At 44.0% G+C, this 13,804-nt stretch overlaps 1 protein-coding gene across 1 annotated transcript in view; it reads left to right on the top strand.

Annotated features, from left to right (window-relative positions):
* hs3st4 (heparan sulfate (glucosamine) 3-O-sulfotransferase 4) overlaps window positions 1–12,840 on the top strand; it is a gene marked incomplete at its 3' end in the record, with an annotated part of 110,403 nt that extends 97,563 nt beyond the window's left edge. Inside the window, exon 2 of the mRNA XM_083779873.1 lies at window positions 12,198–12,840. Coding sequence (XP_083635999.1) covers window positions 12,198–12,840 — 643 coding nt within the window. The remainder of the gene's footprint in view (window positions 1–12,197) is intronic.
* Between the last annotated feature and the right edge of the window lie 964 nt (window positions 12,841–13,804).

The raw sequence follows: 13,804 nt of genomic DNA, 5'->3' as shown, positions 1-13,804 counted from the left end.
CCTGTTCATCAGGAGCATTTAGGGGTTCAGTGTCTTGCTCAACATGGACACTTTGACATGGAGTCAGGAATCGAGCCGGGAACCTTCCAATTCCACGCAACCGCATGCATGGCCTACCAGATTTATATTAGTTTTCTGTATATTGAATTCTCCACTCGAGTCAAAATAAATACAACATTTGCAAGGCTATCCAATATCCTATTGAAACATCCATTTTCAATATACCCATGGCACAAAATGAATTGTGATGCGAGCAGATGCTCTTAAAGTCAATGTCTCCGGTGACTGGTTTGTCTCCACTCGCTCTCCGGTATGACATTAGCCATATGGGTCCTCCACGCTGCCGCGGCATGCTTTTATGTCTTCTCCGCACGCATGTTTATTTACACGCTAATGGATGCCCTTCGCTCTTGTCACCCGAGCAGATGTGGCGAGTCGGCAACACTATAGGTGTTTCAATGCAAACAGTTAGTATATAGTGCCTATATATACTGTACAGCTCGCACGGTTCAGAGCTGTGGTTCAGACTGCTTAACAATGGCTTCTTAAAGCTCGTTATCAGAGCTGAACCTACTGTATGATAATGCTCTGTGCGGCCAATATGTTGCAGTATACACGACGGTAAGACCTTCACTGTTAATGTATCCATTGTTGACCTGGAACAGATCTATGTCACTTTAGCGTTTAACCACTTTTAACTATTAAAAAAACAGATCTGCTGTTTTTGAAAAATCATGAAAACGTGTGCACACATATACACGTGTGCACACACATATATATACTCAAATCTTTGCTTCTGGGGGTCCCTGGAACAAAATATTTTGAGATGGGGATCAGTGGCCAAATACATTTAATTTTGGGAACCACTCTTATAGAAACATTGGCTTTTCAGAAAACTGTTAGGATTTAGACCATCTGGGAACCCATTAGGTGAAACGCAACAACAGCGCCCTTCTTCTTCAGTATGTCTCGAGAGACTAGGATTTAGAAGACATTTGTAGAATCGGGTCCTCATTCTTAATGGGTTAACTCTGAGAGTATGCAAATGCAACCAAATGGAAACCTACGTGTCCAATTTTGTTAATTTGTACGCTCTCGAGAGTTAAATTAACGCTGAGGATTTTTTCACTGGTTTCTTTTTTAACCAGGTTTTATAAGGGTGTCACAGCAGCTGCCTTGCAGCATTACTGTGGACTGTGGAGTTTGAGTCAACCTGGGTAGATTCTCCGTAAGTCATGTGGATGAGTGCTGGCCATTTTCCTCCGGCTGGGGAATCTGTCTCGTTCAAACTGTCATATTAATCGGTTCTGGTTAACTGAGCCAGATCTGTAATATTTCCTGGAGGTACGTTTTAGCCTTTGCCTCAGGCGTAGTCAGGTATGACTTCCATTTACTGTTCTCTTTTAAGCAAATACATCCTTCACAGTCATTTTAGATGGTAAACAGATAGAAAAAATACACGTCTTTTCATCTCTCCCCCCCCCCCCCCCCTCTCTCCTGTCGTTTCTGCCTGGGAGAGTGCAACAAATCATCACGTTATATGTAATTAATATCATATTAGGTAATGTTGTGATGGAATTTTATGTACAGCCTGAAGCGTAATCAGCTAATACAAAAACAAATTGCATCAGGGGCTACTGCCCCTTAATAATCAGGCAAGTGGCAGGCTGACTTGGTTTCTTAACTTTAAGGAAATACCTAGTGGTAATCTTAGGAAGGGTGTATAAACTATAGAGCGGAGTGGACAGTGTCGTCCCCCCCCCCCCCCCCCCCTCCCAGCTATTCATTAATTTTCGGTGGGAGTTGCTCAGTGGCGTTCTGAAGCACCAAAGTCTTCCGGGAAGTACCTCTGTTGGCTCGATATAATTGTTTGGCTCTTGTGGTACCTCTACGTCACGTCACCTCACACGTTCACAAAGCAAAGACCCAGTGGCACGGTCTCTAGCTCATGCATGTATTGTGCCCGCTTGCAGTGCCAGCTTTGACCAGTAAAAATGCATTGCTTCTCTATTATTCGATTATACGTTGGTTAGTGGATAATTCTGCCCTGCATGCCCTGCACCACCCGAATATCTGTGATATATCGTTATTGGCTTTTTTTATTCCACCCAAGCTCACTCAGGAAATACATTTTGACTGTATTTCCTCCCGAGTAAAACACTCTGTCGAAGGAAGCCTTAAATGATGGTTTTACTTGTCAACATTGCAGTGTGAAAACAGTGTGAAATAAATAACACATGCTCACTTGTTTGTGTAACCATAACATGAATAATAGGATTTTTGGGTGCGTGTGTGTGTGTGTGTGTGTGTGTGTGTGTGTGTGTGTGTGTGTGTGTGTGTGTGTGTGTGTGTGTGTGTGTGTGTGTGTGTGTGTGTGTGCGCAGGCTTGCGTGCGCGTGTGTAGCCCGAAGCATTCATCAGCTCATCCAAAGACAAATAAACAAACGCAAGTCAATATTCAATTCTGTGGCAAATTGCTATTTGCTGTACTATGCATTTGAGTCCTAATGAACAATTATGTAGGGCTTTTATTTTTGCCATGGGCATTGTATGCTCGTGTCTACACTGAGAAAGGAGACCACTGTCCTTTTTAAAATGTCTCCATCACTCTGGCAGAGACGTAAACTTGGGTGGCGCAGGAACATTTTCTCTTGTTTATTTCATCTACGATGTGAGATAAGGCTGCCATGAACTGATGATGCAGTAAATTACGATGTTCCAAACACCCACATAGTTACCCCCACCCCCCCTACCTTCCACTCTTGCCCGTGCTTCATTTCACGATGTTCTGTGTCCAAAGGGCATTTGAACGCCAGCCTCAGATCTTGTGCTGCAGCAGACAGTCTGGCGTTCTGGGTAGAGAAGTACCTGGCTCCCCCGCCATGTTGGATGTGAAACGGTCTTCGGGGGGATCTCGAGGAAGAAAGGATGGAACAGGGTTTTGATCAAGCCCAGCTGTCAGTTCTATACTCGACGCGGCTGCCGTTGAAGCTCATAGTTCTACAGGAGTGTTACAGTATAATGGGCCTGCTTGCTGTGTGGGGAGGCTGTGTTATGTTTTAACCCATTCTGACCTGAGATCAGATTCTAACGCACGGAAGAAATGCATTTTGACCTGAGAGCAGATTTAAAAAAAATCTTAAATCCTGACCGTTTAAAAAAATAGCAGACCTACAAGCTCGTAGTGCGGCACTCGGTGGCGCGCTACGAGCTTATAGATCTGCTATTTTTCAATAGCTAAATTACAACATAATGCTAACACCAAAAGGGGTTCCCGCCCAAAATGTGTTAATTAAAGCAAACTGACTCGCTTCTACCCGCCCGCTCGGCGATGATGTGTTTGTAACGATATACTGTATAGCCACGAATTTCATTACAGCGTTTTCGAGATAGAAACGTTTTTTTTGGGGGGGAAACCACTACTAAAGTTGTTTGCTCCGTGACACTGCGGAATTGTAAATACAAGTATGAAAGTATTAAAGTATTTAAAAAGGACTAGGTCAAAACCTAGTATGTATCTGGACTGTAAAGGATATCTATCATTTTATCAATTATGTTATTTCACCAGAAATGAGTGTGTTTCATAGACACTATAGTCTCTCGAGACAGACGGTTGACTCGTGTCATTCAAAGAAAAAAAAGGGCGCTGTTTTTCCTTTATTTTTTGCGGATGAGTTCTCAGATTGCATAGAGACACACACAGCAGAAGCAGCTTCACGGGGGTGTGCTGTCTAGAGGCAATATGCAAATATATCAATCCAAACAGATGACAATAATCATGTTTTAGGATTGCTTACGATTATAAAAATTCATGGGGTTATTTTTTAGTTGTTGTTATTTAGTTTTTGGGGGGCGTTGTGTGTCTGTTTGTGTGAACACAAAGATGATATTTTGATTGGCTGAGCAAACTACATATTGAGGATAAAAAGTGAGGGCAGAAAAGTGAAGACGCCAAAGGTGATTGGCTGGAATGACGTTTGTGATGATTTGATTGGCTGAGCATGGAAAGTGATGTATGATGATAAGAGCGCCCCTCACTTCACACAAGTGTGACTTTTCTCCTTTAGATTGAAAAGATTACGAGAGGTCATAGACACTGACTCTGTGCTCGTAAATTATTCTTTCGGTTTGCAAAAAAAGTATTTTTTTAAGGTATAAGATCACTGCAGAGTAGAGACCTACACGGGACCAAAACTCCATCCCTGCAGTCCGTGGTGTTCATGAAGCACAGCCTGGCCCAAATATGATACCGCCAGGGCCCTATAGAGACATGACACCAAAGACCAAATAAATGTAATCTCTCTCTCTCTGATGTGCGCTTTCTCTGATGCGTGCAGCCATGCACGCTGTGATGCATGCTGTCTCTGTGTTCTCTGATACCTGCAAACACAGAACACTCACATCACATATACGTTACTGAGAGGTAAACCTGCATGTCGTTTTATGAAACACGATAACTACAGTACTACCAAGTGCCACTGACATCAATGCTCATTGCTCACATATTAATGAATAGACGCAACATGACGTATTTAAAATTTGATTGAATATAGGAGGGCCGATCAAGGTTAATTTCTCATTAGCTGGTAGTGAAACGTCCAACAAGGAGGTGGGATCTGTTTTCACCTGGACACCTGGAGATGTAATGACATTCACACATTGCCAGAGCAGAACCAGACAGTGGCCTTGTGGTTAGAGTGTCCGCCCTGAAACTGGGAGGTTGCCAATGCCACCCTGCTTGGCACTTGAGCAGAACTGTGTCTCTTGGTCGAGGTGGTGTGCACATTGACAGAGCAGAACTGTGGCTCTTGGTCGAGGTGGTCTGCACACTGACTGCGGTCCGTCTGACCCCCCTGTCACCTTGAGGGTGTTCCGGGGGTCCCCAGGAAAAAAATTTATACAAATCTAAAGTTTTACCACTTGAAACGTATTTCATTTTTCGGCTATTAAAAAACATGCCGATGTACAAGCACACAAAGCGGCCACACCGCAACACGTTGTGAGCTTTACATGAAAATGTTTCAATGTTTTGAGAAACGCTGCCTTATCCTGTCCATGTACAGCACAGCATACCTCTATTTGCACAGACTTTAACTTGTTAGGGCCACTAACTGAACCAGACCTTCACTAAAGTCATATCAAATGCAAAACCGTTCGCCGAGACGCGCAGTTAATAATGGACTATTTGTTTCGTCACAGCATCAGGGTTTTTGAATCGTCACGCACTTTGACTCACTAAAGGAAATAAAAGGCATTTAGATTTTTGTGCAGTCCCTGATTTCTGTGTCCTTCTGGGAGGAGAAGGCTGTTACCAAGTGAAACGGAGATATTTTTTATAGCCCGTACTTGAGTTCTTTCCGAGATAAGGCCACTATATGGAACCCCATCACTCCACATGGCACAACAGAGGCCAAGTGCTTCTATATGGTAATGCTTGTTGCAGTTCTGCACCACGGATACACCTAACGTACTGCATACAGTACTAAGTTACTAACGTACTACTGCATACAGTACTACTGTGTACAGTACTACTACATGTGTACAGTATTGGAGTAAAAGCTAAATGATTAAAAATTAACCTACTCCAGTAAACTTGAGTACAGCCTACAGTATTGTACTTGAGTACAGCCTACAGCAGAACAGTGACACTCCGACCCTCTAATGTGGGAAATAATAAACACGGTTTGCTTTGTTTCTGTACTCTTCAAACGCTGAGACCACAACACAGGAATGACTCACCTGACCGACGGCCATTCTCTTCTCTGTAAACCACAGGCATTGTTAAAGTGTGTGCGTGCGTCACTGTTACTGAAAATATGCACCAGCTAGATACATACAGTGCATACGATACGGAGATTACGCACTGCATAATTGCCAAACATGCACCATGTTTCTGTGCATCTCTTGAAGTATTGCTGCTCATAATAACAAAGATGCTTGCAGCGTTTTGTTTTTGTTTTCCCCCCTTTCATGTTTGCTGTCAGATGTTCCATAGGGCTGTCTGTTTTACCTTGTGTGTTGTTGAACGAGAATGCATGATAAACCATTCATTTTGCATGTTAGGCCTATATTTGGTTAGTGTCAATGGTTAGTTTGTGTACCCCGCGGTATCCGTTAGCTTCAATGAAAGATTGCTCAGAGACTTAACAATGGAATGACTTACTGGAATGACTTAACAATGGAAACGGCGAAATTCCCCAGAAAATTTGTGTTGAACCACTTTAACCTCAGTTATACCCCAGAGAATAGCCTGCTCACAATTAACGCATCGTGACAAACTTCTTATCTTACGGGGGTCTCTGCCACAGACAGACAGACAGACAGACAGACAGGATCGATCAGATGGGGGTCCGCGGCCAAATGAATGCAATGAGTGCAACGAAAATGTTTGAGAACCACTGCTTAAGGAACATGGTGACATGTTATTTTCATTAACTCTGGACTGAAACTACAGTACACCACTGAGCACAAAGCCATGGAGTGTCTTGCTGTATTTATTGTCTCCACCAGGCCGAAGGCATGGGGGGAGAGTATGTTTTGCACTCCGTCCGTCCGTCCGTGTGTCTGTCCGTGTGTGTGTCCGTGAGCAGCTAATCTCCGGCACCGTCGATGCCAAATTTTGCACACACACTCCCTGGATGCCAACGATGAACCTCTGCCCCAAAATTTCCAGAACGGCCACCAGGAGGCCGCTTTGTGCAAAACAAGTTTTTGCACAGTACACCTACAGATTTTGTCCAAACATCGCGCAAATTGGTACACAGTCTCTCTAGTTCACATCTGTCTTTTAGAGCGCCACCAGGAGGCCGACTTTTGTAAAACACATTTTTGGATATTACTCCTCCGGATTTTGTCCAAAAATCCCTGTTTTGAACAAAAAGCCTCAAATCATGAACGCAGCGTGCAATTTGACGTGAAATCTTTCACGCACTTTCCTACTAGGCTGAGGAATATAGCCCACCCATTTCACATTGGCCTGTTATAGCGCCACCAACAGGTGGATTGTGCATGCGTGCGATCAACACGGATCTGCACCATTTCCCATATTCCATCCTGATTGGCAAAGATTGGAACAAACAAACAAAAAACATGTTTATATTACTCCTAAACATTCCTATCCTCCTGGTGGAGACCTGTGCCCAGAAGGGCACTTTTTCTAGTTTATTTTGTTTTTTCAAATTGCACCACTATTACATCGTTAAGTAATTATGTAGTGCTGATGTGTTTCACGAACTGACTTCCACAAAGTGTGCTTTGTCTAACAGCTCTTTTAGCATAATGCAGTATAGGACCAGATATTAATATATTAAGGGGTGATGATTACTGAAAGTTGATCTACTAACCTAACCACCAGGTTAGATAAGGAGAATATGTAATAAACTAGGGCACAGGATTGTTCCACCTTAAACCTCATTAATATGTATGCTTTAGTGGGAGGTGAAGGGGCAATAATGGGGGAGTTATTTAAATTGCTTTGTATGATTTACTAAAACATACCTTGACTTCTGTAGCCTATACGTGTCTCTGAATTAAATTGCTCTGTATGATTTACTTAAACATACCTTGACTTCTCTCCGTGTCTCTGAGTTAAGCTACCGTTATCTTCTGCATGCTCTACACAACGTTGCATCGTGCATGTAGCAGAATGCCTACACGGATGGGATTCTCAAAGTGGGTGCCGTGACGCGAGTATACAGGGCCTTTTTTTTTACTATTTTTAAAAAGATTTTACATCTTTCAACTAGCGACACGGTGTGAGCTTGTAGAGCGGCTATTTGAACTATTCAAAAAAGATTGTTGGCTCAAAACAAGCTTTATTTGCAGCTCATTTCTCTAAACGATATGACCCCCAGATCCTAGCCTGAGCTAACGTGTCGCGGCTGAGATTTGCGAACGCCCTGATTGGTTCACCGATCTGTCCGTCAGCCCCGGCCCCTACTCTCCCCCCTAGTGCAGCACTACGTCACATCATTTGGAGCTACCCAGAACCTTACAAAGTGTATGTTTTGGGTGAATTAAATAACAATCGAGGCACCCGTTACATATACCATAATTCACTTCCTGACACTCTTCCGAGTGAAACGTCTTTAAAACTAAGAGTCTTGCGGTATTAATAGACTGGGCGGCGGTCCTGGAGTACCTTTTTCAGACGCCGTGTCGGCGGTCAATGAGGAATATTACACACACAATTTTTGGACTTACATGGTGTGCAAAACTTTTACCGTTGGAAGCGCAAAGTACAAAGACTCCATTAATAGATCAAAACTATCTACTTAGGCTACAAAACAAACCAAAACTAAATTCTTCATCACAACCGTCTGGTTACAGAAGTCAGCCCGCAGTATTACTGGCTGGCAAGAAGGCTGTCTTCCCTGTACTGAAGCTATAGTATATCTGGACAGAATGGTTGATTGCATTTGACAGGATGTGGAGAGGGTTCAGTGGATTAAAACCCGGCGACAAAACAATGATCAATCCAAACGAGAGATGGAGGGAGCTTTTATTGCTCTGCCAGTGTTTATTAGAGAAAACCCAGCTTCCCTGTAGTCTCCTTCTGCACGCCAAGACACAGCTCGGCCCTATTAGTATCCGGGATGTAAATTAGCAAGACCCTGAAAGCATCCCGCCTTTCGCTAGCCAGACAGGACATGATGAAACATTTAATAAAATGCTTGGGTAGGTTAAAGAGCATGTTTGGTCCTGGGCATGTGTGAGAGAGGAGGAGATTCTCTCAATAGTCTGTCTGTCTGTCTGTCTGTCTGTCTGTCTGTCTGTCTGTCTGTCTGTCTGTCTGTCTGTCTGTCTGTCTGTCTGTCTGTCTGTCTGTCTGTCTGTCTGTCTGTCTGTCTGTCTGTCTGTCTGTCAGACAAACAAAGATTATCAGCGGAGACAGACAGACAGACTCTGTCTGTCTGTCTGTCTGTCTCCGCTAGCCTGACCTAAGCAGAGACATTTCTGGCCTAGATGGGAGGGCCGCGGCTCAGAAAAACGCGCACCCTGATTGGATCTCATCGATCTGTCCGTCACCCCCGGCCCCTCCTCTCCCCCCTAGTGCAGCGCTACGTCACATCATTTAGAGCGACGCCTACGCGGAAGGGTTGACTCCCACTTTTAGACTGGTTCAGCCCACGGCTTTTTCCAGGCTTTCATCTTTCGCGCAGACGAAATGAAAGCCTGGGTATCGAGGCTAGTCTCCGCTGATAATCTTTGTTTTTGCACTTTATGAATGCAAATTGACATTTACTGCTGTCAAATGGCTTTCTCCTCATTTCCACTGAAACACAACTGGGTATAAGTTGAAGATGCTAAATCATTATAATTATTAGTTCGGATGATATGAATAACATTTTGCAACATTTTTACATGCACACACGCACGCACGTACACACACACACACACACACACACGCACACACATGCACACACACACAGAATGGACCTTTCAACTCAATAAAATGTTTGCTCTAGTCTACATGAATGTACATGAGTACATCGTGCAGTTAGGTCATACAAACAAATAACCCTAAAGGGTGATTCATACTTCGCTGCTCTCGCCAGGTATAAACCAGGCATAATAACCCTCGCCCTTATTAGATGGTGGAGTCGGAGCACGCACGGCACGCACGCTATACTGTAAGTTCCCTGGAAACTTTTATTTTTCACACTTCTGTTTGTCTATGTAAATATCGCGCTCAGAGTCTGGTAAAAACAGAAGGCAAATGTCATGCGATGTGTTCTCTGGGTTTGCGCCTGTAAACAGCAGATGGTAAGCAGGGCCTCTTTAGCGTTGTGCATTTTATTTACCTACCCACCTGAATGACCCGTGTCGAGCTGAGCAGCTGATGCGGAGAGTAACGAGTGTTAACCGTTTCCTCTTGTTTACTTCGGTTCCGGCAGACTGCAAGGCCGGAGCAGTCATCCGCCACACACGCCCAGGGAGAATTACCTTGTTTATCTGCCGTTCGGATTTTCGGTGCCGCCTCTCCTTCACCACCGACATTTGAAATGCACATGATCCATGACTGATTCCCAATCACAATGGGAAAGTATCTGGCTTGTGCGTTTCCATCTTTTGGTAATTAAACATTATAATGAGCAGCATTGGGGCGGCTTGATGAGGACAATAGTGTGTTACGTATATAAAAAGGTTACCTTGAACATTGTTCATCTGTCCCGTCAATTGGATATGCTCCAAAGAAGCACAGCACATTACCACCGAGACACCCCGGCTCGCGCGCTAGGCTGAAGGTGCATCACATAGGTGGCTTCAAGGTGATTAATTGTAGCGTGCCTCGCGGTTTGCCCTCCTCGCGCTTTAATTTCGATAAACTTTGTGCCATCTACCATGCCTCATACTTGGGTTTTAAACAGTGAAGAGCTCAAGACCTTGAAAGGTTAGAGAAAATCTTTAGCCATTCATTACTGTAAGTGAAGAAGTGTGCCCACATTGATGGGATATAATGAAAACTAATATTCCTCACAGTCGCCATGCTATCTGTAGATATGTTTAATATCCCATTACCGGGGAAGAAGTAGCCACAGTTCTATGGTGTCTGGAGAAAAACATAATCCAAGGGGAAATTACCCATCAGGAATGCAATACTGTTACTGAGATGCAATTACTAAGCCACTTGTGAGACGTGCGGCTCAGTATCCATATGTGTGTGAGGGTGGTCGATATGTGCATAACAGCTGATGTGCTTTACACAGTAAATTGGATTCTTTGCAGAGAACAGCTAATTTAGAATATGTCCAAGATGCGAATGATTGATGTGTCCGTATCGTTACTGTACGTTTGCACTGCTGGCCAACTTAATGGGGGATTTAAAAAAGAAAGAAATGCCAGAACGAAATAGCTTTTATCATTGAAATATAGGGAATATTGTCTAACAGTGCAAGTCTATGAAAGAACTTCATTGTATGCTTGTAAACAACAAATGTATTTCCACAGACTATACTTGGATTCCATTTCCTTTTATATTACACAGTACCTCATGGTTCTTATTGTTGAAGTTCTAAGTAAATAAGTGCCGTCTCACAAAGGATTTATTGTACCAATTTAGCACAGAATCCAATAGCAAATAAACAAACAGAACAGCAGGGATTAGGATTGGACACAGATGTAAGGATTTGATGAGGATTTGTTTGATGTAATAACACAATGCTTTATTTGTCAATATAAAAATGGTAACTGTCGAAATATAAGACGTATGAGTGATACTTACCTGATTCCACCAGCTCTTTCTCAGAGAAAACGTGACCATGGCGAAAGGCGTTCCCGCCACCCCATACTGACAGGACACGGTTCCACAGACAGGAACATTTCTAAGCTACAGTTAATGATCACACAATGACACTCAATGATTACACTAGTGTTCCCTTCATTGAACAGCCTCTAACCTTAAACATTGGACAGAGAGGAAAGAGAAAGTGCCATGCTCACAAGGCATGCATGTGAATGCTGAGGAATGAGACTCACACACACAGCAGAGCGCAGTGGAGCCTCGCACGCATAATAAATGTATGACAAAACAATACCCCGGGCGCCACAGTATTAATGATATGCAGCGAACTCATTATTAATGTTCCAAAACAGCTCCTGGAGTAACACAGATGGAGTCAATTAAGCAATGAGCATACTTGTTCGCCTGCCATTTTATCTCCCTTTCTTTTATCTCTCACAGATTGCTCCATGGATGTAATTAGCTGTACATTCTTCCTCAGAACATAACGTCCAGTGATGATAACGCTCATTTTCACTTGTACTTTCAAGTTTGATAAACGTCATGAATTTGCTTGCACAGTGTAATTTGTGTCACATTATAGGGCATAGTAGTGGCGGCCATTTTGTGGTTCAACAGATAGACAACCCTCTTTTTTTTCATAGAGATTTCCGAAAATATTTATGTAAATTATTTTGAAAACCTGCATCTCCCGTCCGTCAGTTAGTTAGTCACCCCACGCCTCCATATATGGTCACGCCTCGTCGTGACATCACACCTCTATATATGGTCACGCCTTGTGACATCATGCCTACTGTATATAGTCACGCCTCATGACATCACGCCTCCATATATGGTCACCGCTCGTGTGTGTGTGTGTGTGTGTGTGTGTGTGTTTGTGTGTTTGTGTGTGAATGTCACATTGGTCCTGAACTAACTGCTGTGTCTGCTGTCTTGTCTGTCTCTGTCTCCTCAGAGACCTGATGCCTTCGACGCTGGAGGGCCAGATCACCATGGAGAAGACGCCCAGCTACTTTGTGACTAACCACGCCCCGAAGCGCATCCACACGATGGCCAGGGACATCAAGCTTATCATCGTGGTGCGCAACCCCGTCACGAGGGCCATCTCAGATTACACGCAGACGTTGTCCAAGAAACCCGAGATTCCGACCTTTGAGGTGTTGGCGTTTAAGAACCGGACGCTCGGTCTCATCGATGCCTCGTGGAGCGCCCTGCGCATCGGAATATACGCCCTGCACCTCGAGAGCTGGATGCAGTACTTCCCTCTGGCTCAGATGCACTTTGTTAGCGGGGAGAGGCTTATCGTCGATCCGGCGGGGGAGATGGCCAAAGTGCAGGATTTCCTGGGACTGAAGCGGATTGTCACGGATAAACATTTTTACTTCAACAAAACGAAAGGGTTCCCGTGTCTGAAGAAGCCAGAGGACAGCAGCACCCCGCGGTGCCTGGGCAAGTCAAAAGGGAGAACTCATCCCAAAATCGACCCCGACGTGATTCGCCGACTGCACAAGTTCTACAAGCCCTTTAACATGATGTTCTACCAGATGACTGGCCAGAACTTTGAGTGGGAGCTGGGGGAAGGTGGAGAACCCCGTTAGCTCTAAGGACTAGCAGACAGGTAATTCAGTGGGAGCTGGGGGAAGGTGGAGGACCCCGTAGCTCTCAGGACTAGCAGACTGAGAGCTGGGATAAAGGTGGACAGTCCCGTAGCTCTCAGGACTAGCAGACTGAGAGCTGGGATAAAGGTGGACAGTCCCATAGCTCTCAGGACTAGCAGACTGAGAGCTGGGATAAAGGTGGACAGTCCTGTAGCTCTCAGGACTAGCAGACAGAGAGCTGGGAGAAAGGTGGACAGTCCCGTATAGCTCTCAGGACTAGCAGACAAGTGATTCAGGCACATATAGCACAGCCACACCACCAGCCTTCTCAATAATACAACAAACTATCGTTTGGCATCTGCATCTTCAGAGAGACTGCTTGAGCACGTCAATCAATCATGACTATGTCTTTGCAATGTCTGTATACCCATCGGCAAGAGTTTACTGACATAATGCTTTTTTGTTCTCTCGATCCCCCTCAATACTAATGTTGTTGATGGTGGCAAAACATTGTATATAATTATTATACATAAAATATATTTATATTTGTGAAGAGGAGATGATTTATTCATTTTGTTTTTAAAGCAAAAGAGCTGATCTTAAAAAAAGAAATCCTGTTGACTATGGCAATGCATGCGATGATTTAAGTGTCCTTACCTCGTGAGCCCTAAGGGCAAACTCTGCCTGTTTTCCCCCTCCCTTTACTTTCCTTGCAGTCTGTTGCCCTCACACCCACTCACCAGCATACAGTAGAGAAAGACATTCTATTCAAATGGCTGAGGCCAAGAAGTGCTATGGATTATTTCTTTTGACACTGTCCTGCTGTTGTAGAGAAAAGAAAAGGAAAGGAAATTCGTAGACAAATAGTACAATAATCCCTTGACATGCACTCATCTTTTTTCAGTTGTCAGTGTTTGTATTGTATGTGGAGACAATCCTTCTGTTTTTGTTCCATCATCCCAGT

Source organism: Protomyctophum parallelum (assembly GCF_964188405.1).
Source record: "Protomyctophum parallelum genome assembly, chromosome: 13".
Classification (NCBI taxonomy): Eukaryota; Metazoa; Chordata; class Actinopteri; order Myctophiformes; family Myctophidae; genus Protomyctophum; species Protomyctophum parallelum.
This window is presented reverse-complemented; position numbering and strand designations above follow the sequence as displayed.